Source organism: Kogia breviceps, chromosome 18 (genome assembly GCF_026419965.1).
Source record: "Kogia breviceps isolate mKogBre1 chromosome 18, mKogBre1 haplotype 1, whole genome shotgun sequence".
Taxonomy (NCBI): Eukaryota; Metazoa; Chordata; class Mammalia; order Artiodactyla; family Physeteridae; genus Kogia; species Kogia breviceps.
In genome coordinates, this window is record NC_081327.1 from 47,322,245 (window position 1) to 47,347,287 (window position 25,043).

The window sequence follows — 25,043 nt, forward strand, 5'->3', positions numbered from 1 at the left end:
AGTCTTCTGGACAGAGATGAATGAATGGGGGCAGGTCTGGGGAACTTCAGGAAGGCTTTTCCTGTCATTCAAGTGTCACATTCAGTCCACTGAAGATCAGGCATAGAGCACAGGGAAAACTGAGCGAGAGGATTGGCGGAGAAGAAATGTGCAGAAGTGTTGCACTCTTATGTTCATTTGCTTAAATGCAGACTGTGTGAAAGAAAATTATGGATTCTATTTAGTAAATGGAAATAAGTCAGAAATTACAAACCTCATGTTAACTTAAAATAAGAGTATTCCTTTCATGATGTAAAAAATACTGAAAGTTGGAACTACCTACATCTGTAGATTTCCATTTAGAAAATTTATTAATAGGAAATATAAGAAAGTAACATGAAAAGTGCAATTGTTTATCTGGGTGAAAAAACACTGAAGGAAAACTAAGTAATAGCCTTCTGTCTACTCAGGGTGCAGCTCTCTCACACCACCTGTTGGGTTGGGGAAAAAGGAAAAGCAGGAAATGTGTCAGATTTACCCTACAGAATAGTCGTGATTGAATCCAATACCTACTTATTAAGCAGCTCCAACATGTCAACTGCTAAAATCTTGACAAGGTGCTTTAAATACAGTCCCTGCTCTCAGATTGTTTATCAGCTAATACTGTAGCTGAGGGATCCTGTTTTATGTCAGAGTTTAAAAAGAAGATGGATTCACGTTGGCCTAAAATCAAAGTGGATACATTCTAATTCTTTGCAAAGTTTATAGACTTAAGATTTTAATTTGATGATATGTGAAGTTATATTAAAATTTAAATGAGGTTAGCTTTTAGAATGCCAGACAATAAGGAGACTATGAAAACCCACCAGAATAATGTCAAAAGAACTCAGCCAACAGAAGGGGCTCTCACTGACCAAAGATGGAAATATTTTAGCATCAATAAAGATAGTAACTGCAGTTTTGAAACATATTAACTATGTTTAAGTGAATGAGTTCATGATAATACTAAAAAAACCCACAAAACCCTCGTTGGTCACCAGGAGAACTATTAAGGAATTGACTCATTATTCTGAAAGCTAATAAATGAAGAGAAAACATCAAGCATTTATCCTACTCTTCCTATGTAATCTGTACCTCAAGGTAATCAAATAGAAGATTAGAGGGGATTTCTCTTTAAAGTTATATTTATGTAAATAAACAAGGAATAGTAGAATCAGCATATGCCCATTTTGCGATCCTAAATAAATTAATGGACAAGTCAATAGTAATAAAATTTCACAAAAAGAGAGAGATTTGCTTTTAGGTGCCAGTCATAACAGAGTAGCTTTTATTGGACTATCTTGCTGCCCACAGCAGTTATAGTGGCTGGATAAAATACGTTTAAAAAAATGCTTCAGGGCTTTGAAATTCAACTCAAAACAGGCAGCAACTTGAGAGGACTCGATTCTTGAAAGATGGAAAGCAAAATCCTGGAGATCCATATTGAACTGACTTTTTTCTAAGAACATCATAATACTCAGCAGCAAGTAGCCAGATTTTACGAGGCTGAGGAGACGGGGGTCAGAGTTCAAGGTTGCCAGAGTGATTAGAAATTTAGGGTGGAATACTGAAAAGGAGGGTGTCAGAGAGGGAGAGCGCTGACTCCTGCATACACGTTCCCCTGAAATCCTTGCCTGATTCCTGACTTGGCCATGCCCACTATGCACCAGGCAAAAGCAAGAGCTGGGAGATTCAAGTCCTGAGGACTTCATCCAGCCTGTGCCTAGTTCTGGGAAGGACACCTTTGGAGTCCAAGTTCTGCCAATTTAGGGAGACTTGTTAAACACTTTGGGCTTTTACCTGAAAAGCCAGAAAGGCATTGCCTTAGGAATAAACACCATAACTGAGGACCAGTTGTTACGTCCGGGGACTAAGGACAAATCCTAAATAGACCTGTCCAAGAGAAACCTGGAACCAAGCTGTCACAGGGTCGAGGTGATCTGCCGGTAATTCAGCTCCCTGTGGATCTCTTCCATTTAGTTTCTGCCACACCATCCATCCCTCTCCAGACTCTCCCACCCTCCCAGCTCTTCTCACCCTCTTCTCCCCCTCCCCACCTCCTCTTCCTTTCCCGACCCTAGGTGTTCCCATAGGTGGTGATCTACTCAGCTTAAATAGCATTTCCTCAGAGATCTCGTCCCTAATCAACAACCTAATTTAGACCTTTCTGCTCAAACCTCTGATATTACCCTGTCCTTTTCCTTCAAGTTCCACTTAACAATTTGTAAAAACATCTGTTCAGATGGGATGAGCTGCATGTTGTTTTTCTTTTCCTTCGGACTGGAGGATCCATGAGGACGGAATGTGTTCCCTGTTACACAGCCGCCTACTGTAGAACTTGGCACAGTAAACGTTCAGTAACTATTTGTTAAGTGGAGCTATTAAGAAAAATATCTGATTAGCCATGATATAAGCCCCAAAATGAATAAATATGTAAACATCCAAATTTATTATACTCAAGCAGTAGCAACTGACGAAAAGAGAAATATCTCTGAGATGAACATACGAAATTTCAAAAGTTGTTATTATTAGAATGATAATAATAGCATACTAAATGATAACTGTCAAGGCATTTTGATATTTCCCTCGGGTGCCAACAGCTTTTTTGGCATAGCATGAGAGGTTGGAATTATTCTCCACATATCAAATAAGGAAATAGAGAATCGGCACTTAAGTGATTTCTGTGACATCACAAAAATAACAAATAAATATCAGAAACAGAAATCCAGCTTACATCCTCCAATGACACACCCCAGTGTCCTTGATGAAGTAGATGTTACCGATTTCAAATCTATTTAAAAGGTTAATTTAAATTGATATGTAAGTGGCCATGATGATGTTTGCTTCCATAACCTCCTGGAGTGTTATCACTGACCTTAACTCAGTCTGTTTAAAACCATGATAGTAAAGTCACCTTTTCCCTGTGGTTATATACAGCATTTGATCCTGTGCCTTCTTCCTTTTTACCATATTAATTTTAGCTGTTTTAAACCTAAGAGTCCCTTAAATCATTCTATGTTCTTTTATGCCACTGTGCAAAAATAGAACAACCCATTTCCCGTTGATTTCGCGAGTGCTTGGTCTCTCCTCTTCATCTCTTTAAAAGCACAATTCTGTAATGCAGATCTCACGTGCCTACACATCATGCTGTAGCTTTAATATTTCACTATATAATAGTTGAACAGTGACTCAGTCTCATTAATGTATTTTAGAAGTCAAAATTGGACCTCTGTTTGTTTAGTGATTCATAGGTAGTAATTTTTAAATAGAGAGGCAGTATGATCGGTGTTTAAGACTGAATTCAATTTAGCCCAGAAGAGTTTGGTCCATAGCTGTTTTCTCTAGTGGTAGCACTCTTTTTCTATTTGTGTTTTTGGGTTGATTCCCAAAGAATTATTAGAAGAGTCTCATGTCTTTTTCAAGAACTCTTTGATGACCTTCAATAAAGTGAATTTTCTATTTTGAATGATTTGTTTTCCATTTCATGCATTTTCTATTCCCATTTTTTCTCTTTTAAGTTTCTTAGTCAACTGATCTCATCAATAATGCTATGAGTCATGGTTTAACTGACAGAATCCATTTCTCCCTGAAAGGCGTTTCAGGGACAAGTCACTACCACCTGCACAATTTTCTGCAAGTACCACCTATGGTATAGATAAATAAAACAATTTTGTTTTCCATGGTACAATTCAGTACGCAATGAGGTTGTTCATTTTCAGAGAACAGGTTTCTGTAAGCTACCTCTTCTTCTTGTCAAATAACCCTTATGCTGTCGTCTGCCTCAGGATCACTCAGGAACCTATACTCTTGGGTTGTCTTTCAGAGATTCTAAATTAGCGGACATCAGGCAGAGTGCAGGATGTTTGTTGAATGTTTATGGAGGCCACAAGAGATTCTCCTTAGGTGATTCTCACGTGGTGTGACCATGGACCCCAATTTGAGAAATCATGCCCTTGGATGTGTTTTTCGTAGTAATTCACTTACAGGGTGGGGAAGACATTGATTTTTCAAATGGCAACCCCTCACAATAGGAGAAGCCTCAAACTTCTGGAGCAGGGATAGGATGCAAGGGAGAGGGAACGGTGCTGGGTCAAGTGGAAGATACGACAATGAGGAGTGTGTCTGCATGTGAAACATGCAGGGGTAGAAAAGCAGTTTGCTGCTCACGGAGGTGAAGCTTTTCTGCCCATTAGTTAATGTCCTTCTCTGAGGCTGAGAGGTTCAGCTCCTCCTGCACGTGTTAGAAATCGTTCGGGACCCAGCCCTGATGCAGAAGTGAAGCATGAACAATCACATCTCAGGGACGTGTGTCTTCCCCGCTAGACCGTAAGCTCCTGGAAAAAAAAATGCACTTCGTGTTATGCACTACTGTGTCTTCCACTGTGTTCGCAGAAAGGTCTCCGTAAATATGTGCTGTAGAAGGAGCGCAGAATACGTGTTTCAGCAATTCCACTTCTCATACAACTCCCTGAAAGAAATAGGAATATTTTCTTTCAGAAAACTCTTTATTCTATGGGAGATTATATTTCTGAATCATGCAGATCAAACAGGCTATACCTCTTCCCCGGGGTCACGGGGAGAATTGATATGAGAGTAGGGCCTGCAATCTTTGAGCCACTTCTTTCCTTGCTTCCTGCTGTAAATGAGAAGATCTGAGATGGAGGTATTCACTGAGGAGGATTCAGGTCACCGACAATTACCGTGGTGAGTCAGCTCAGGCATTGGCTGACAGACAGAGAAAAAGCCACAGAACCCACAGATGGCTCAAAATCATTCTTGCTCATAACCTGGCAATGACATTGGTAATTGAGCATTTCTTGTGCACTTCAGAAATGCATTATTTTTTAGAGTCCACTTTTAAAAAATAAACACACCAAATGTATTTATTAAACTATTTTTGCTATCCCTCTTTCCCTGCCCAGTATTCTAATAAGTAATAGCATTAATAGTAGTTAACATTTATTGAATTCTAATTATATGCTAGGAACTTCCAAAAATTGTATAGATATGCATTCATACAACAGACCTATGAAGAATATACTGTTATTAAGAAATATTGTAAATCACCCATACTTCACTTTAAAAAAAGAATGTACTCTTATTCCCATGTTACAGATGAAGGAACAGGGACAAAGAGGGCAGGTAACTTGCTGTGATAGAATAATGCCCTGTAACCGTAAATATATTACATTACATGACAAAGGTACTTTACAGTTGTGATTAAGTTATGGGTCTTGAGTTGGGGAGATGATCCTGGATTATCCAGGTGGACCCAGTGTAGTCACAGGGGTCCTTATAAAAGAGAGGTGACAGGATCAGAGTTAGAGAAGGAGATGTGACTGTGAATGCAAACCTTGAGAGATAATGAGAAAGAGAGAAATTTGAAGATGCTCTGATGCTGGTCCTATACGAGAAGAAAGGGGCCATAGGCCAAGAATGCAAGTGGTTCCTAAAAGCTGGAAAAAAGAATGTTGAATTACTATCACTAGGTTAAGTACACAAATGTTTAATGTCCAACAGGGCAATAAAACCATAACCTTTGGGGATATATTTTCTATCTGACAGAAGTCATTTGCATCTCTATGGGGAAAACAAAACAAAACAAAACTATAAATGAACATGTAACTTAGAGACTGGCCCTCATCAGTAATAAATAGTAAAATAAGATATTTGTGAATTCACCTAGAATTAATTAGACGGGCTTCTTTTAAAAAGCTCCAGCATGACATTGAGAGGACATGAAGTTATTCCTTTGATTTATTTTCCAGCTTTTTCAATTTTCTTAACAGTGGTAATATCAGTTTCAAGCGAGACCTGTCCCTCCCACCAGCATCCTTGGAGAAAATTCAGATTCTCCCTTCCTCTCTCTCCCTCTCTCAAAAGATTATTTTTTTTCAGATAGTTCCAGATTTTTATATCGTTAACTGTATTTATCATAGCACAACGTTTTATGATGATTGTTTAAAATTGCATGCTTTTTATATATCAGATAAGTTCTGTAAATAGCGTTTATAAGTGAGTTTTCTATCTAAAGTAATACTGTTAGGGATCATCCTGAATTTCTTTGTTTTATGGGAATCCTTGTACATATACTACACGGATATAACTTGAAGTTTCCCCGTACTGACATTGTACTTACATTCGGAATTATATTTAGCCTTTTTTTCCCCGAAGGGTATTGTTCACATTGCATGTGAAATCTGAGGGCTGAGTTACTGACTGCCCCTGGAGTGTCTCAGTGTCCTCAGAGCCTCCTTTCATGACAGTGAATGAGAGCATGTGTGGGGAGAATGTCTAGCCATCTTAAAATTAAGCATAATAAGAATAATTCTATTTTATGAGGACAAGTTTAGGACTTGAAGACTGACAATAGTAAGAAGATTATTGATTACCATCTGCTTTAGCATCAGGTTTCTAGACCTGAGAACTGAGCTTTCCCAGCTGCCTGAATTAAAGTGACCCCAGGCTTCTTTTAGTCTTGATCAGAACGCCTGTTATGGTTCGTAGTGGTTTATGAACTTACCCTTTCACTTGCTACGTGTTGTCCATCTTCGCTGAACGTAAGTTCCATGAGGACAAGGGCCATGTTGGTGTTGATTCCTCTTTCATCTCAGCATCCGTCACAGGGCCTCAGACTGGATGGGCTAAATAAATATTTATTGAATGGAGGTACCCAACTACCTAGTGTGATACCTGTCAAGTAAGAACATAATAGGTAAGAGAGAAAATGGCAAGTGGCTTCCATTTAAGAGTTGAAGTAGTATACCATTGCTTTAGGCATCAATCGTCTAATATGTTTCTCACTATCCCACTTTGCTGATGGAGATATTCCAGGCACAAAGCTCTTGGTGCCGTGAAAGGCTAATATGACCATTATTAATGTAATAACAACAATAATGAAGAAGAGAGAAATAAAGAAATAGAAGGCTGAAGTATCACAGGCTAGACCTTCATAGGGGAAAAAATTCTCTTGGTAGCTAATTCCCAAAATAGACTTTATCTGAAATAAAATCATTATAATGATGGTTGCCTTTAAGCAATGCATTAACTCGGAGACAACTGCATAGCTCCAAATGTGTCAGCATTTACAGTCTGTCTTATTGGAATTGTTCTTAATTTATTGTAATCTAATTATCATAGAACACATTATTTGTTTTTGACACAGAGTTATGTTTTTGCCATGCACATTCATTCAGCTATATAACAAGGAGTAATTATTCAGTTAACATTATTCTTTCTACAGAATGCAATGTTTATTCATGTGCACTTGGTGAATGAATTCTTTCATAAGCACATTAACAAGACATGGAAAAATCAAACCTCTGAATTTCCAAAAGATAGCTGCATAAAATAGTTGGAAAAAATTGGGGGCGGTGGTGAATATAAATGGTTCCCATTAAATATGATGGATAATCTGAAAGACATGCATATTGGACATACAAGTTGATGTAATAATTTTGTCGAATGAAACAAGATGAGTGAACTGTAATGTCATTTTGTTGACTGGGAGAAGTCACCTAACCAGTTGAAAAATAGCTTCCTATTTTATTGGGTTTCCCTAACCTCTTCATTTATTACATAAATGCACTCTCACGGGTAATTGCCTTAAAAAAAATCTTTGACTTGTGAAATGTAGGAAACACTGCAAGGCTTTCTGAGTATTATCAGTTCTTTGCTCTGGGTGCAACTGATTTTGACAGATGTACTGTTATGTTACTGGTATAACATGACATCTTTTATCAGATGAACTGAATAAAAGTGATCTTGACAATGAGTAGATAAGACACTGTCAGAAAGCTGAAAAAACCTGTCAGTGTAACAGTTATGATACAAATGCAGCAGAACAGCCCTTATAATGTCATTAAGTGAATATCTTTCCAACAGTGCCCTTGAGAAGACAGAAAATAGCATTGCTCTTACATACTATTACTTAGCCACAAAAATAATAAAATAAAACAAAACACAAAGGTCAGTTTAATATATACTTGAGGTGGCATTGATGAGTCCGATGTATGTGTATGTATTTATGTGTCGATCTCTTTTATATATGCCATATAGAAAGAATTTTGAGATTTCAAAACTACTTTTTCAGAAGCTAAAAAACCATTTAACTTCAACATTTCAAGAATGTCATTAAAAATATTGATCATGAAATATGCAAAGTGGTTTTATGGGTATTGATTATAACCTTTTCCCTAATTTATTATGGAATGAGAAACAGCCTTTAATAATATAAGAGAAAATTAGGAATACATTTCAAAATGTATTTCTAGATCATGAATTTTGTAAATAGGTGAGTAAAGGCTAAAATGGAATCAATCCCAGGAATTAGACATTTGGTGGTTTTATTTTCCATTATTTTGATTAACTTGGAGCTGAAATATACATGTATGGGTACAAGTATAATGCTCTTTCTATACATATACTTTTAAAATGCTTTAATGAAAAGCATATTTATCCTTAGAATGACTTTTAATATCTTTGTCTAGGATCAGAGGTGGTTGATCTTGATGGGAAAAGTTGCCTTCTCTACAGATTTGATCAAAAATCCCTAAACCCAATAAAGGATGTAATTTCTTTGAAATTTAAAACTATGCAGAGTGACGGGATTCTACTCCACCGGAAAGGGCAAAATGGAGATCACATCACACTGGAATTAAGAAGAGGAAAACTCTTTTTAGTTATTAATTCAGGTAAAACCATTTGGGTCAAGTGCTTGAAAAATCTGGTCATTTAGATATCACCTTAGTAACTTTACGCTCTTATAGCTTATCTTTCTTTTAACAATTAAGGTGCCTTATTTCCACATTCAAGTGTTTATGTATATATGTGCGATATGTATATATATACACGCACATATTGTACTTGCACGTAAAAATGGTTCCTAATTTGCAAATTGTACAGGACCCTCTTTCAATGTCGTAGTGCTGACAGAACCACTTAGCAATTTTCAAACATCATGATGAAAGGGATGGGTCATTGAAAAACACTGAGGTAGTAAAAATAATGAGGTTGTAGCAAATATAAAATTTACATGGAAAATGAGAGTGTGATGGTGGGTAATGCTAATAAAGAGAATTAGCAGAGGAAGAAATTACAACAAGGTTGAGAGGATATTATATTCAAACTTGAGGTAAGTTCAGACTAGCGTTTTGGATGGAGTGTGGAAAGAGATTGCAGTTGTCATGAGAGACTCCGGTGCCCCCCAGAGAAACTTTTTTTTCTTTTTTAGAACGGAGGATAATGGTGCTGTTATTTTTTTCTCCTCTAAGGTGAAGCTAAGCTGCCCTCCACTCACGTGCCCATCAGCCTCACGCTGGGCAGCCTGCTGGACGACCAGCACTGGCATTCGGTGCGCATCCAACGCGTGGGCAAACAAGTCAACTTCACAGTGGATGAGCACAGGCATCGTTTCCACGCCCAGGGAGACTTCAGTTACCTGCATCTCGACTATGAGGTGTGACGGTTACGTCCCAGTTCATGCAGACTTTGTAATGTGTGTGTGGTGTAGCCGCATGAAAGAAAATACACTATAGAAAACCTACGTTCAGAGTCAGTCAAGGTTCTGATGAAGTGTTCCTCTAGGTGACCTAAGTCAAGTAGCAAATTTTGTGCATATACTACTGAGGCTTCATCTTTCTCCCAGTACGTTAATTTACTGTTACACAGAAATGTCATCTTTTTCGCCTGCAATGTGTAGTCACAAATTGCCACCTGTAGGAAATGTTCTCGAAGAGATCTCATCACAAGTAAATACAGAATGTGTTGCCTGATCGGTGGTGGTAGGGGCGGGTAAAGGGCACTCCTGAACAGTGCAGATTGATGGAGAGAATGTAGCAATAAATAGATTCATTGATTCATTAATAATCAATTCCAACGCACAGATATCAACGTGTGCCAGAAATGTATGTGAAACAAAATGTCATTGTAATCGGTGACATTGTTAAAGCTGTCAAGGCTTACCATGGATATAAAGATGTATTTTTCTTCAACAACCAAAAAATATTAAAATCAGGTGTGATTAGCCACTTGTAAAAATAATCAAGCTCTTGTGTAAGTGAAAACTGAATGCATATAAATTTGTTTTAAAATCTGCATCTTAATTTTTTTAAATCTCCATTTGAAATGAACAATATGGCAGTGTACAGTACTGAAAAATCGGTCTATCTATGATGATTACAGCTATAGTTGCTAATCATAATGATTTAAGCAGATTATCAAGAAATCACTAAACAATATTATTGATGCCATTTTTCTTTCTAAGATCAGCTTTGGAGGGATTCCAGCACCTGGGAAATCAGTGTCATTCCCTCGTAAACATTTTCACGGGTGTTTAGAAAATCTCTATTATAATGGAGTGGATGTTATTGATTTGGCCAAGCAACAGGACCCACAGATCGTCATTATGGTAAGACTTGAGTCTTCATGTGAAGAAATGAGGAAACCCACGTGGCTTTTCCACATTACAAAGTTGCTTCATTTTGAATTCTCACTTGATGTGATGTTTTAGACTTTAGTCTTGTTCCTTAAAAACATCTCTGTGCTTGGCAATATGCATGTAAGGGATGAATTTTATGTTAAAAATTTTAAATTCATAGGGCATGATTATTTTATATCTATATGAAGTAAAGCAGGCCTTTTTTTGGTACAACTGATAATTTATTTTGTTGTGCTAGTATTACTCCCAGGAGACTAATTTCTTTTACTCTGTAATTTCCTTTATAAGATACTCCCTGACACACTCTCTGAAGAAGCATACCAAGTTCCTGGAATCAGATAACATCCATGTAGATTAGAGAAGCATTTGAAAAATTTGTATTTTGCCACGGTCATTCACAACCAATAAAAGAAACTAATAGGCCTTTACAAGATTGCATCTGCCAGTCTGTCCCAAGAGCAGTGCTCGTCAGGCTGCATTATACTCTAATTCTATGGAAATGCAGCAGAAATTTAAATACAACTGTTATCGGTCAGGGTTCAGTCAGGGAAGCGGCACCACTATGAGTTTAGGAACAAGGATCTATTTTAGGACTTGGATCTTAACAATCATCAGAGGCGCTGGAAAGTGGAGCCCAGCTGTCTGGAGGAAGAGAAGGAGCCCAGTGAAAGAGCCAGGACAAACTGGAATAAACCAGCCCCTCTGTGATCATCCCTCCCTGGGCTCTATCACACACAGAAAACCTTTGGGGGGAAAACGGCCAGCCTTTCACTTCTGACTCATATCACGCAAGCTCCCTCTTTGGCTAACTTTTAACCAGAGTAAGACAAGAAAAGAGATTCTGTGAAACGTGGTTTCTAGCTTAACCAGCTTAATGATAGAAAAGCAGACACATCTATCCATTTGAATACATTTCTTTAATTGTTCAAAATTCAGCATATGTAAATGTAAGCTCATGTTGTGTCAGCAAAACCCAAACCACATCATGGGATTATTTATTGCTTACAAAATATTTTATTCTTAATTCTCTGTGTGAATTGATAGTATTTATATGAGTACACCATCTAGCAAGATTTTTAGATAGTTTTTTTTAAAGGGAAAAGAATTTAAATGGAAAATAAAAATATTATAGAGAGATGGATGTGAGTGTTTCATTGCAAAATGAGTTCCCAGAAGCTGCTCGTGCAGCTAGCACCCACTCTTCATTGCCAAGAGGATTTGCTGCTTGTAGAGTAGCAGACAGCTGTCCAAATGCAGCTGGTAAATGTTTCCATTTTTACCAGGTTTGTTACTCTTATAATTGCCTTTACATTATGGGTCAGTTTATTTCACTCTTCTGCTTTTGTTATTTCATTCACTGGGGCCAGGCATTTGTCTGCAGTGAAAGCTAATTCACTTTTAACAGAATCACAGTATAGCCAAATGTTTTTGTTTAACCAAGACTAGTAGTTTAATTCCAATGTGTAGTCTTCTAAATAAAGTGATTTCATTGACTTTTCAAATCTATATTTAGAAAATTTGTTGAAGATTATTTTCAAGTAAAATAAAAACATTTATCTTGATTTCTGAAGCCCGTTAAGGAACATTCTAGTTATTTCTAAATAGTTCGGACCTGTACGTTTTTTTTTAATCCTTAAATATGTATTTAACTCTAATAGCAAAATAATCCTTCATGTACAATATTTTAATGAAAATTCATGCAATTCTAATGTATCTTGAAGATCTACCTAAAAACCATTAGATAAGAAATAATACATGTAAATCTGATGACAAACGCATAATGATAAGAAAAAGACAAAAATGGTTCAAAAAAGAATGTAAGTACTACATTGTATTATGCAATGTTAAACCTAAAAAAATGAAAAATGAAAAATAGGCAGAGGGTATGAACAGACCGTTCTGAGGAAAGCGAGTCCAGAAGAGCAACAAACTTATGAAAAATGCTTAGATATACTATTAGGTAAATGCAAGATAAATAAGAATGATACATCACTTTGGCATTTTGTTGTTGAACTTATGCAAATTTAAAAGATATGTAATACCTATTGCTGTCAAGGATGTGGGGAAAAGCATATCTTTGTCAAGGATGTAGGAAAAGCGTCCTTTGTGTACTACTGTTGGAAATGTGGAGAATTTAACTTTTTTTGGTGGGCAGAGAAGCAGCTGAAAATGTTTATTAAAACATGTAGATACAATAGTTCTTTATTTAGATCCCTCTTCTGCAGAACTGAAAATACCAGCACATAGAGAAGCATGCAGAGTTATTTATTCTTGCGTTGTTCAGAGAGGCAAAACCTGGAAACAAAGTGAATATACATTAACAAGGAAACAGTTGACTAAAATTGGAGCATTCACATAGTAAAATATTATGCAAGCAATAAAAGTAGGAATTAGGCTTCTGCCAGATAACTCAAAGGGATTTCCATAAGTTATTGGTTAATGATAAAATCATGATACAGTAAACAGCATAAAACATGGCTCCTATTTTAATAAAACAAATAATGCCTAGTGTGTAGGTATATGTATTCAAAACATATTTAGGTGTATGTACATGTAAGTGAACACATAACTTAAACATGTATATACATATATATGTGTATATATATTTGTATATGTCAATGGAAACAGAGAGAATTATGAAAAAACATGGAAGGAAAACCAGTAGCTCATTAATGTTGGTTATGTTATGGGGTGGGTTAGAAGCCAAAGGCAGCAAAAGGGTGAAATAAGTGGGAAGAGAAAACCAAATAAAACATAAAAAAGAGTTGTTTTAATTAAATTTTTTATTGAATTCAATTGCATTGAGTTAGAGGCCTTTGTGAACTGAGAGATGGGGAGGAAATAATTTCACCCAGAGAAGGCAGGGAAAGATTTGCCTGACCATGTATCCCTGGATTTGAAGAACCTTTAAGACATATGGCAAAGATTTGAATATTCATGTTGACAGCGATTTTTTGTTGTTGTTTTAAATCAGGGGTAATTAGAGACTGATAAACAGCCTCTGTATTTCAGATTTTATCACTAAGGTGATGTGAGTGTCATTCTTAAAGCTTTTTCTTTTACTTTATTCTCAGGGAAATGTGTTGTTTTCTTGTTCAGAACCACAGTGTGTGCCTGTGACTTTTCTGAGCCCCAGGAGTTACTTAGCACTGCCGGGCTCTTCCGGGGAGGATGAGGTTTCTGCCACTTTTCAATTTCGAACCTGGAATAAGGAGGGGCTTCTGCTATTCCGTGAGCTTCAGCTGGTTTCAGGGGCTCTCCTCCTCTTTCTTAATGATGGAAAACTTCAGCTGAATCTCTACCATCCAGGAAAATTACCCAGTGACATCACAGCAGGTAATAAGTGTATTCCTGTAGGCAAAGTATTTGCGTTTGAAAGATTTCATTATCTCTCTGTCCCTTCTCCATAAACTTTTATGCTTGACCCCCAAATTAATATTTGTTTAACAAATGAATACTTGAGTTAATAAGATTATCTCTTCCTTAGAGGAGCTCGCTTCTGATTTTCTTTTAAATATGTCTTCAACACGAGCAGTTCTTATTAAGCAAAATGATAGTTGTGGGGCAATCGAAATTTCCTTCCATGACCCTCTCGCCCAGTCCAGGTAAATCAATATATCCCGAGGAAATGTGTTCTGGGAAAAATATGAAAGGCTTTGAAATGGACCGCAAGTTTGCTGGGTGTCTTCAATGGAAGATGAGTCTTGTGTAACACAGTTATTAGTCTTATCTGGTCTTTGAGAGATGGGGAGGGGTCTTTCTGGAATCTATATCTGTATCTCAATATTAGTGTGAATGTAAAACCTAAATATTTAGTCAAATTAACTTTACTTGCTGCTGTAGTTTGTGTGGTGTTGCATATATTTGGGGAGAAAATTTGTGTAAAGTCTCTCATTTGGGAACCAAATGGAATTCTCTGCACTTCTAGGCAATATGGTACCATTTTAATGACTAGAATATAATTAAAGAGACTGTATGAGTGTCTGGAGAATTGATGTCTAATTTAGGTCAGTGCTTTGGGTGAGGGATATTTTTGTCTCTTCATTAAAATTATATAATTCTTGACAAAGGATCTCCATCACATTTTCATATATATGGAATAATACCCAAGCCAAGCAACTTAGGGGTCACATTGGGGTAAACTGAGACATCAAGTTAATAAATGATCTTTAAAAACAATTTAAAGATGCCATTGTACTACTCAGCTATATTAACTTTGACCAAAATTAGTAGAATATGACTGGGAGAGGAAGAAAAGTTAAAATACAGTCAGAAACCAAATATAAGAAATACAGGTATACAAATGAATATGCCTAGTCTTTGTGTATCTTTTTTGTTGTTCGTATATCACTGTAGTGTAAATGTGGGAACTGAAACTTCAGTATCAATTATCATTTTTAAGAGGTACTGTGCTGTGACTTTTTAATGCAATACTCAAAATGTGGTAGATTTGCAGTCTTGACAAAAGGAAATAAATTAATCAGTGTCATATTACTAATTAATAGGCTCCTTAAAATGAGGGACTAAAAATGTAAGCTTGCTATTAATGTGTAGTTTATTGTGATGTTATTTGACATCGTCTGGGGTGGTTATAGTCATAGCCTAATTTTCAACATCTTAAAGAAGCTGCTTCAGTACAGTGTTATTGTACTGAGCCCCATGAAGCTAGTTCATTTCTAAACACTTCACAGTCATACATACAAACTTAATAAAATACTAGGTGTAAGTCTATCTAGACTAACCCAAATGATTTTTTAAATTAATGTTTAAATCCGTGTACACTGTAATCTATTATGACATCATATGACTTTGTGTGATTGTGCCCATAGCTAATAACAAGGATCCTCGACAAAATATGAAAGTCAATATATTAAAATTGTTGCACTTCAGATAACACAGGTAGGACTTTACACACCAACTCCCCCATTCCCATCTTTCTAGTTTCTTTTAAAGTTTTAATTTTTGCTCGTTTCGGTGAGGAAAGTACATTTTGCATTGGATAGCGGGCTATTTAAATGGTATGGCTACGTGGTCCATTTGTTTCTCTCATAGGAGAAGACTTTCACAGGTGCAGTGTACGGTAATTAAATCAGTTGTCAGGTTGTATCATAACGACTCAGAAGAGAATGGATGACCTATTATTTGTGGGTGAGAATCGTATACTGCATCATTCCATTATATAAGGATGGCTCAATTTTTCTTTGCTACTAGAGATTTAAATTATAAATCTTACAGGTTTTCAAAACATAGAGTTTTTATGTTTTTTACAATGGAATAAAAATTTATATTATGTTGAGGAAGAATGGAATTGTGCAGATGTTTGAAATATCAGGCGAAATTTTTAATGTGATGTAGTTTTACAAATCGTCATTTGGAAAGGTTCAAAAATACTATGCCAGCCTCAATCATTTTTGAAATATTAAGGATATTATAATAGTCTAAAGCATAAAACATATTAGCAGCACTACAACATCACTCATGACATAAAATGTTGTCAGTCTCTGTCACCTTTATAGATGGCAAAGCAGAAATCATTCAGATCAAGAACCTAATGAACCATACGGTTATATTTTCCTATTTAAAATAAGTTCTTTATTGTCAAATTTGAGATTTCCGCTGAGTTTTACATTTCTGCTGTCGCTTTTGCCTAAAGGCGAAAATCAGGCCTGAAAACAAGCTTCTTGCTCCCATGGGCAGGGCCTGGCAGATGCAGCCTTATAGTACTTGAGGTGTTTCTTTTTAATTTAAACATCTTTACTGGAGTGTAGTTGCTTTCCAATGGTGCGTTAATTTCTACTGTATAACAAAGTGAATCATCTATACATAAGCATATATCCCCACGTCTCCTCCCTCTTGCGTCTCCCTCCCACCCTCCCTATCCCACCCCTCTAGGTGGTCACAGAGCACCGAGCTGATCTCCCTGGGCTATGTGGCTGCTTCCCACTAGCTCTCTGTTTTACATTTGGTGGTATATATAAGTCCGTGCCACTCTCTCACTTCGTCCCAGCTTACCTTTCCCCCTCCCCGTGTCCTCAAGTCCATTCTCTACTTCTGCATCTTTATTCCTGTCCTGCCACTAGGTCTTTTTTTTTAAAGTTAAGTATAAAATTCTCCTCCCAGAACTATAAAATTTATTTATTTTTTTATTTTCTGTTTATTTTATTTATTTATTTTTAAACATCTTTATTGGAGTATGATTACTTTACAATGGTGTGTTAGTTTCTGCTTTATAACAAAGTGAATCAGTTATACGTATACATATACATATATCCCCATATCTCCTCTTTCGTTCTAGATCTTTGTTAAATGGTTTTTGTATTTTCTCCATTCTATTTCTGAGATTTTGGATCATCTTTACTATCATAACTCTGAATTATTTTACAGGTAGGTTGCCTATTTCATCTTCGTTTATTTGGTCTTGTAGGTTTTTACCTTGCTCCTTCGTCTGTAACCTATTTTTTTGTCGTTTCTTTTTCTTTTTTTTTTTTTTTTTATGGGTGGTGCTGTATTCCTGTCTTACTGGTTGTTTGTCCTGAGACGTCCAGCCCTGGAGTTTGCAGGCAGTTGGATAGAGTGAGGTCTTGGTGCTGAGATGAGGACCTCCGGGAGGCCTCATTCCCATTAATATTCCCTGGGGTCTGAGGTTCTCCGTTAGTCCATCGGTTTGGACTCGGAGCTCCCACCACAGGATCTTGGGCCCGACCTGTGACCTGGGAACCAAGATCCACAAGCTTCACAGTGCAGTTTTTAAAAAAAAAAGAAGAAAGAAAGAACGAAAAAAAAAGAGCAGTATAATATCAAAGAATAAAAAACAAAATACAATTAGAAAGATAAAAAATATATTAGGAAAAATAAAACTATAATTGGAACAACTACAACAAGGTAAAATATAACCACAACAGAAAAAAGAAAAGAAAAACAAAAGCCCTGGCTATGAGGGTGGAACTTAGGCAGGGGTGGGGTTTAGGGTGGGGTGGGTCCTAGGCGGTTAGGGGAGTGACGTTTGAGCATGGGGCGGGGCCTAGGCTTAGGACCTAGGTAGCTGGAAAAGTCCCTTGGGGGCGGGGTCTAGGTGGGGAGACATTCAAGCGTGGGGCGGGGTGTCTGCTTAGGACCTGGGGAAGGGGAGAGGCAGCACATCCAAAGGAGGTCGTCTGGAGTGTGGGGTTCCGGAGTTTGGAGGTAGGGCCCTGAGTGAGGGTGTGTGGGTGGGGCTTAGGCCCAGCTCATTGGACGGGGTCTCCCAGTGTAGAGATGGGGCCCTGGTTGGGGGTGTGGGGGCGGGGCTTAGGCTCCGTGCGCAGGAGGGAGGCTCCGAGGACCGAGGATTAGGCCCGGGAGCCCAGCAGCCTTCCCGGTGCCGAAGTGGACAGGGAACGCATTGGCCACGTTCCCTTCCGTTCCTCCGCGCCCCTCCTCCACGTTCTCCCCCAGGGTCTCCCCCCCTAACGGGGGGTGGGTGTCGCTTGGTGTAGCAGCTCCTCCCCTCCCCCAGCCGCCCCTCAGGGGCGCCAGTCCCATCCCGCCTCCGCTTCTCCTCCCCCTTCACTACCCCCACACCCCGCGTCCCACCCAGTCACTAGGGGCTCCTCCCGTTCCCTTAGGTGTCCGTGGTCCCCCACCAGTACCTAGTAGGTACCCTAGTTGTGAGGATACGCGAATTCCGCATTCTCCCAGTATGCCATCTTGACTCCGCCTACGAGATGCTTCTGCATGTTTCAGTTACTAGGCATTCGTGACCCTTGTGGCCCTGGCAATGGGACTGCCCTCTTGATTTGCCTCACCCAGGAGAAGCCATTTTTAAAGTTCCCCCTTCTTCCCTTTCACTGTTGGAATATTCCTACTTTTCCCCTTAGAACCCCATCGCTCCCTGAAAGTACCACTTTCCCCTAAGGTGATGGCAGCATTGACCTCCATATTTTTCTCTTGGCAAGAGAGATCTGGTGTCACGGATCTTTAATTCTGGACTTTCCATGAAAGTCCCACTTTGCCCTAAAGGGATTGGCAGCATTGACCTCCATATTTTCCTCTTGGCAGGAGCAATCTGGTGTCATGGAGCTTTAATTCTGGTTAGTGGCTATTAGTGAATATAGGAATGTCTGGCACAGTTTCAGAGCACTAAAAGTTCCTTGGAACAGGCAAAGTCCTTCAGTTGCTCCTTGAGGAATGGCCTTTGTATAATTGCCTTTTGCTTCTTTGCAAAGAATCTACCCTATATAACAGGCTTTTTTTTTTTCCCCTTTACACATCCTACTTCATGGATGCCTGTTATAATCTTATGAAAGAGTGATGGCAGCTAAAGTGTCACAATATTTCTGCAGCAGTTTTAAGACTGGTCCCTGATACTATATACAAGGAGCAGAGATAAACCTTTTTCCTCCTCCTTTATTTTGTGTGTCTATGTGTTTTGGGGCCTGAGAGGGAGAGAAAAAGAGAGAAGGAGAGAGATAGAGAGAAAAGAAAAGAGGAGGAGAAGGAGAAGAAGGGGAGAGGGAGAAGGTTCTTGTGAAGGATCCCACGTTCTCCTGCCACCTGCACTTGCAAACCCTTCCATTTGTTCTTCTCTTCTTCCAGCTGGAGTTGTCAAGGGTTTCTGCCCAGAGACCACAGCGATCATACCTGCAATCAAACAGGTTGGGTTTGTTGCTTATGGCAACAGGGAGAACCCTCACCCGGGGAAACCGTGGAAGAGTCTCATTACAAAGGTGTTAAAGACCGCTTGTCATAGGATTTTAGGTTGAGTTAGCTGTTCTGCATGGAGGTTTCAAGGAAATGGAAAATTGCTTGGGATTAAATGCTGCCAGGAGGTGAGGGTAACTGTGTGGTTAAGTATCTCTGTAAGTATTATTTAGAGGGATGGAGGAATAAAATATGGCTAGATCTGTAAATGATTTAAAAAGTCACTTGTTATTCATCTGATCCAGGAGAGGACTTGGTATTTTTGTGGTTTGCACAGTAGCCTTGCTTTTGTCTGTGCTTAAGCCAGTTTGTAAAGCACTTTGGGGGTTTGTTTGTTTTGGGGGGGTTTTTTTGGTCCCAATTCATTGTAGTGACAGAGTGACCTTGTCTAATATTGATGTTCTGTGAGCTTGTTCGTGCTCAATTGGAGAACCCCAAGGCCTAGCTCTGGATGCCCACCAGTATCTCACAACACCAAGGCCTCCCCGAGGGTACCAGGCCGCTAGCCCCTAGCTCTCAGGGGCTGCTTTTCTCCTTCTCAAAGTTAATTGTTTAACATGAGCAAAACAATAAGGGGCCCACCTGTCGTGTAGGCCGAGAAGAGTGTGGGTTTTGGAATCAGCTCACCAGCTGGATACTTCCTTGGGTGATTTGTTTTTCCTCTTGAGCTTTATTTTCTCCGTATTTAAAATGAGAATAACAATAGTAATGTTGAAGATTAAGTGACCTGATGCATATAAAGCACGCAGTACCTGGTATGCATAATAGTCACTAAAGCTGTTATTATTTTGTTATTATTATACCAACAACATATCCCTTCCCCTACATTCTAGTTGTGAGCGGCGGGAGTCGTGTGCTAGAATTAGCATTTAGTTCCCTTATACCATGAATCAGAAAAAATACAGATTCTGCAATTCCTCCTTTTCTTCCCCTCTTTCACCATGATGTGGCCTTGGAAAGGGGCTCACTTCTCATCAGACATTAAAGTGGAAGGAGCTGTAGATTTAAAAGAAAAATAGAATCCAATTTAAAAATTATCCTTTTTATTATGTAGAGTTAGGTGAAATGAATTAAATGGGTCTTTCATAATTTAGTTTGAGCAATAAATCCCATTGACAGGTAATAAAAGTCTCCTCATCATAAGCAAGCGATGTCTATTACAAATGAGGCTCAAGAAGAGCTTTCTGAAGTTTCCCCCACGAGCATAGCACAACCTTGTAACCCACAAGCTGGGCAAATGGGTGCGTTTAACTGTGTCATATCCCGGAATGGCTGTCCTGACAGACTTGTGTTCTTAATCTAAATTAGCTTCTGTGTTGACAGAAGATGCCCCCAAGCCTTTGACTTTCTCCTGCGGCAGCTACCTGGAGCACTGCTTCTCAGAGCGTGCTCCTTGGAATATACCGGTTCCCTGAAATACTTATTACCAAGATAATGGGTAATAAGCTTACTCTCCATTTTTTACAAAAATGGAGAGTAAGCTCCTAGAAACCGTTAGAGCAAAGAAGGTACTGCCACACCTTCTAAGCATATGGTCAGTGGGCTTGTATTTTATATATCTTCTTTCTTTAATGTTTCAGTCATTCATTTTTATTGAATTTTATAAAAGTATCAGTCTGCAGTAGATCAGAAAAGAAAATGTCCATAACCGCAGGTAGTTTGATGAGCACCGTCCCAGGCCAATGGAAAGCCTAAGATGAGATAACAGAAGCAGAGCCTTGTGTCCAGGCGCCCCCGAGCTTTGAGGAAGAGATCGCGGGAGACGCAGGGTGGGGTGAGGAGGGTGGGAAGTGTTCGTCCGTGTGACGCAAAACTCAGCACAAGCATTTTCACTCTAAATGTATCCTCTTAAAGGAAGCACAGGATGACAAATTTGAGACATTTGATTTATTTTAGTCCAGTCTCATATCGTCAGGGATTATGTAACTCTATTCAGCCGTCTATTTCAGAGTGCACTCTTAGAAAATGTGTCTAAAAGTATCTAGCCTACATTCTTCATTTTTCAGTTTTTAGGTCTTTCTCATTATCTTTCACAAACCAAATCAGAATTGGGTCTTTGGAAATCTTTTTTGCTTCATGGATATAATTTAAAAATAAGCTCTAGTGCCCAGGATGGAATTTGTGTTATACTAAATGAGTACAGGGAGAAGAGCTTCAGCATCTAATGCACCTTCCATGCATTTGCTGTCTGAAAGCTTGTGGTCAAAAATAGCTGGAGAAATAAAGAAATTGCACATAATATCAGGAAAGAGGCCCACGACTTTTAGATTTAATAGAGTACTTATATTTTTGCTCAGTAATTTGATCTGCAAAATCATACGGAGTTGACTCTTCGGTGGATGTGAACCTTACTGGTTTACATACAATAGAGAGTCTTAGATTCCACCTGTCTGCTGACTGTTCAAAACAGAACCTTTGTAGACGTAATTCCCTTTACGAGCGAAAGGCTCCACCATCTCCTGGATTCATGACACTGGGACTGCCTTAGGAGGGACTAGTGACTGTTTCTCTAGGTGATAAGAAAACCTGGATTTTTTCTTTTGTGGTACGCGGGCCTCTCACTGCTGTGGCCTCTCCCGTTGCGGAGCACAGGCTCCGGACGCACGGGCCCAGCGGCCATGGCTCACGGGCCCAGCCGCTCCGCGGCATGTGGGATCCTCCCGGACCGGGGCACGAACCCGTGTCCCCTGCATCGGCAGGCGGGCTCCCAACCACTGCGCCACCAGGGAAGCCCAACCTTGATTTTTGATTGTAGCAATTTTTTATTATATATGTAAACTTGGAAAATACAGAAAAATTATAAAGAGAAGTAAAAACAACCACATTTTTCTTTTATGCAAAAATTACTGTTTATATGTAGAGATATTTCCTTTCAGTCCTTTCCCATATTTATATAAAATTAGGAATATAATTAGAATTGTATGTATAGAGTCGATTCTCAATACTTGCAATAGTTATGTTCTCTGAAGTTGCCGTGAACATGGAATTAGCAAATACTAAACCGTTGTTTCCAGGGGAAATACAGGGTTAGGTTCCTGTGAGCCTGTGGTGGCAACACTTTTGTCTGCGTGTCAACACAACCTTGTATGTATGATTGTGTTTGAAGACACGTTATTTAGTATTTATTATTGATTCACCAATGTTGAATTCGTGGCCAACAGCGCTATAACTCATGCCTGAATGAAGTTTATCTATCACATGTATTTTCTCCATAAGGCAAATCATAGCATTCTTGCACTTAAGAACACCAGACAGCTCTTCATCAGTGTGCCAGGGGGCCTTTTAAACAGCAAAATCACCAACAAAAAACACAAAAATGTGAAGACAGATTTACATGTGAGAGCTGAAATAAGAAGTTTTGCCTTACTTGACCTCAGCTAGAAGCATGCACGTCAGTCAACTCAAATTTTTCTCTGCTCTGTGCCTGTCTATGCCTGACCCCAAAAGTGCCCTGAGTATTGATTTGGAAGCTACCAATAGATTATGGCAACTGGTTGAACGTGCAAATACAAAATCTGAAAATTATTATGATCAGCTATGTAAATATGGTTTTACACGCTGCTTTATTTTTTAACTTTGCATTATACCAGTATGCTTTCAGCATGCATTATAATCTCTTCAAATATTTCTGTAATGATTGACTTCATGTACTTTGCTAAATATTCTAGTCTCACAAAAAATGACTACACCAAGGTGTAAAAGAGCAGATAAATCATTTATTGGGTATAACCTAGAATTTTGGAAAATATCTGTGCTCTTCCCAAACCCTTCCTTTTAAAAGGTAAATTACATGGTGGACGCTGAAAATTAGGCCATGCCAAACAAGATTTGAACCATTGAAAGATTTGAACCATTCAGGATTGTCCCAAGTTGAGTTAGAATTTTGTTCTCTGTTGAGGCCCCAAGAAAGGAAGATAATCATGCACTCTTTCCACGCAGAGGGTGCTGATTGCCCACTGACCTCCCTTTCCTCTCTCCCTTCTTCTTTTCTTTTATTAACAGTTGTGAGTGCTGCCCTTGATTGAGTGATGTGTACATTGCTATTTCTAGCCAACTGCTTACAATGTTCACTGTTAAGAGGTATCTCTTTTAACTGATTTTTACCTCCCCCAGGTGTTGGATTAAATGATGGACAGTGGCATTCCATCTCTTTGTCTGCCAAAAGGAGTTACCTGAGCGTGGCGGTGGACGGCCAAGTGGCTTCTGCATCTCCTTCCCTGGGGCCTGAGCACATTTATTCAGGGGGCACCTATTATTTTGGAGGTAAGAGAGACGGTTGCTCCGTATGGGCAATGAACCATGTTCGCAGTTACTACCCCTGTGTCTTAAAGTCATCGTGTCTTAACCAGTGTCAATATTATGGAATAGTTTCTCACTTTCTTTGAACATGGAAATGTTGAGTAGATCACGATGATTAATTATGACCTAAAAATGCATTTCTTGGAGGTGGACTGACTTACGTTTATGATTTCTGTAATGAGATTGCTTGCAAGTAGACCATGCTCTTCAGTTCTTACTTTCAAATTTTGTTATACTTTCCTAATGTTGAATGGCCTTACATGTACGTCTTTTTCAGATTTTATGGGCTCGTTTCATTGCACTGTTTTCCTGATCATGCCTCTTAGCTTTTCTAGAGCATTCTTATTGATTTTCTGCTGCCCAGTGCAGGCCAATATTATGCCAGTGGACAAATAATCTAACTTAATTAGCTCCAGAAGCCTCTTCTCACTGCTTAGTAATAATGCACTGATATAGTTGATAAAATGAAGGCATTAGCCTTCAGCACCAGGCCATCTCTCTTAAAGAACAGAAACAAATGTGTTTATTTGTCCAGGGGATGTTTGATTGAACTAAAATCTTCAAAAAGCAAACCTTGGAAGTGGAAATGAACCTTTAACACTGGAAAATTAAAATAAGACAATATTTGACATTAATTAGAAAGACAAAGTTGTAAAACTGTTAGTAGTAAGGCTCATTTTTAATCATGACTTGAGGTGTTTCTTCTTGTTATTTTGAAATGTAATCATGACTTCTATCTAGAAGCACTTTTGAATTTGGTTGAAAGCCCAGTCTTCATTATTCATCAATAAAATACAAATTCCTTTCTAAGAATTGACAGTAAGTACACAGACTGTGAATCATTCATCTTATATTAAGAGTGAACAAACACACCAAAAAACCCCTACATAATCCGTTACTGTGAAAGGCAGCATAATGCCAACAATCTTAAAAGATATAATTGCTTCCTTTAGGGTGATTTGTTCATTTATAAACCAAGTGGTTTGTAAAACCTTATGGAATATATGATTGATTTTATAGCAGTCCACAGGAACATGTTCCTTTAATACATGGTAAGATATACAAGCAGTCCCTGACTTAGGATTTTTCAACTTCATGATGGTGCGAAGAAATACACATTCAGTAGAAACCGTACTTTGAATTTTGATCTTTTCCCAGGCTAGTGACCTGTGGAAAAGTACTCTCTCCGGATGCTGGGCAGTGGCAGCGAGCCACAGCTCCCAGTCACCCACGCAATCCCAAGGGTAGACAACAGATACACTTAAGCCATTCTGTTCCCACGCAACCCATCTGTTTGCACTTGCAGTACAGTATTCGATAAATTACGTGAGTAGTCAATGCTTTATTGTAAAGTAGGGTTTGTGTTAGGTGATTTTGCCCAACCGTTGGCTAATGTAAGTGTCCTGAGCATGTTTAAGGTAGGCTGGGCTGAGCTATGATGTTTGGCAGGTTGGATATATTAAACACATTTTTGACTTAGGATATTTTCAACTTACAATGGGTTTATCAAGATGTAACCACATTGTAAGTCAAGGAAGATCTGTGTAGAACAACTTAATCAAGAGCTTTCACTTCAAAGGAAAAGATTTAGAAGCACTAAAAGAGGTAA

The 25,043-nt window shown here is 38.6% G+C and overlaps 1 protein-coding gene across 1 annotated transcript in view; it reads left to right on the top strand.

The window, feature by feature from the left end:
- Window positions 1-25,043, top strand: part of CNTNAP4 (contactin associated protein family member 4) — a 264,709-nt gene that overhangs the window by 156,360 nt on the left and 83,306 nt on the right. The window contains exons 5-9 of the mRNA XM_067018557.1: window positions 8,508-8,711; window positions 9,291-9,475; window positions 10,283-10,426; window positions 13,531-13,792; window positions 23,249-23,398. Of these exons, the coding sequence (XP_066874658.1) occupies window positions 8,508-8,711; window positions 9,291-9,475; window positions 10,283-10,426; window positions 13,531-13,792; window positions 23,249-23,398 (945 nt within the window). The remainder of the gene's footprint in view (window positions 1-8,507; window positions 8,712-9,290; window positions 9,476-10,282; window positions 10,427-13,530; window positions 13,793-23,248; window positions 23,399-25,043) is intronic.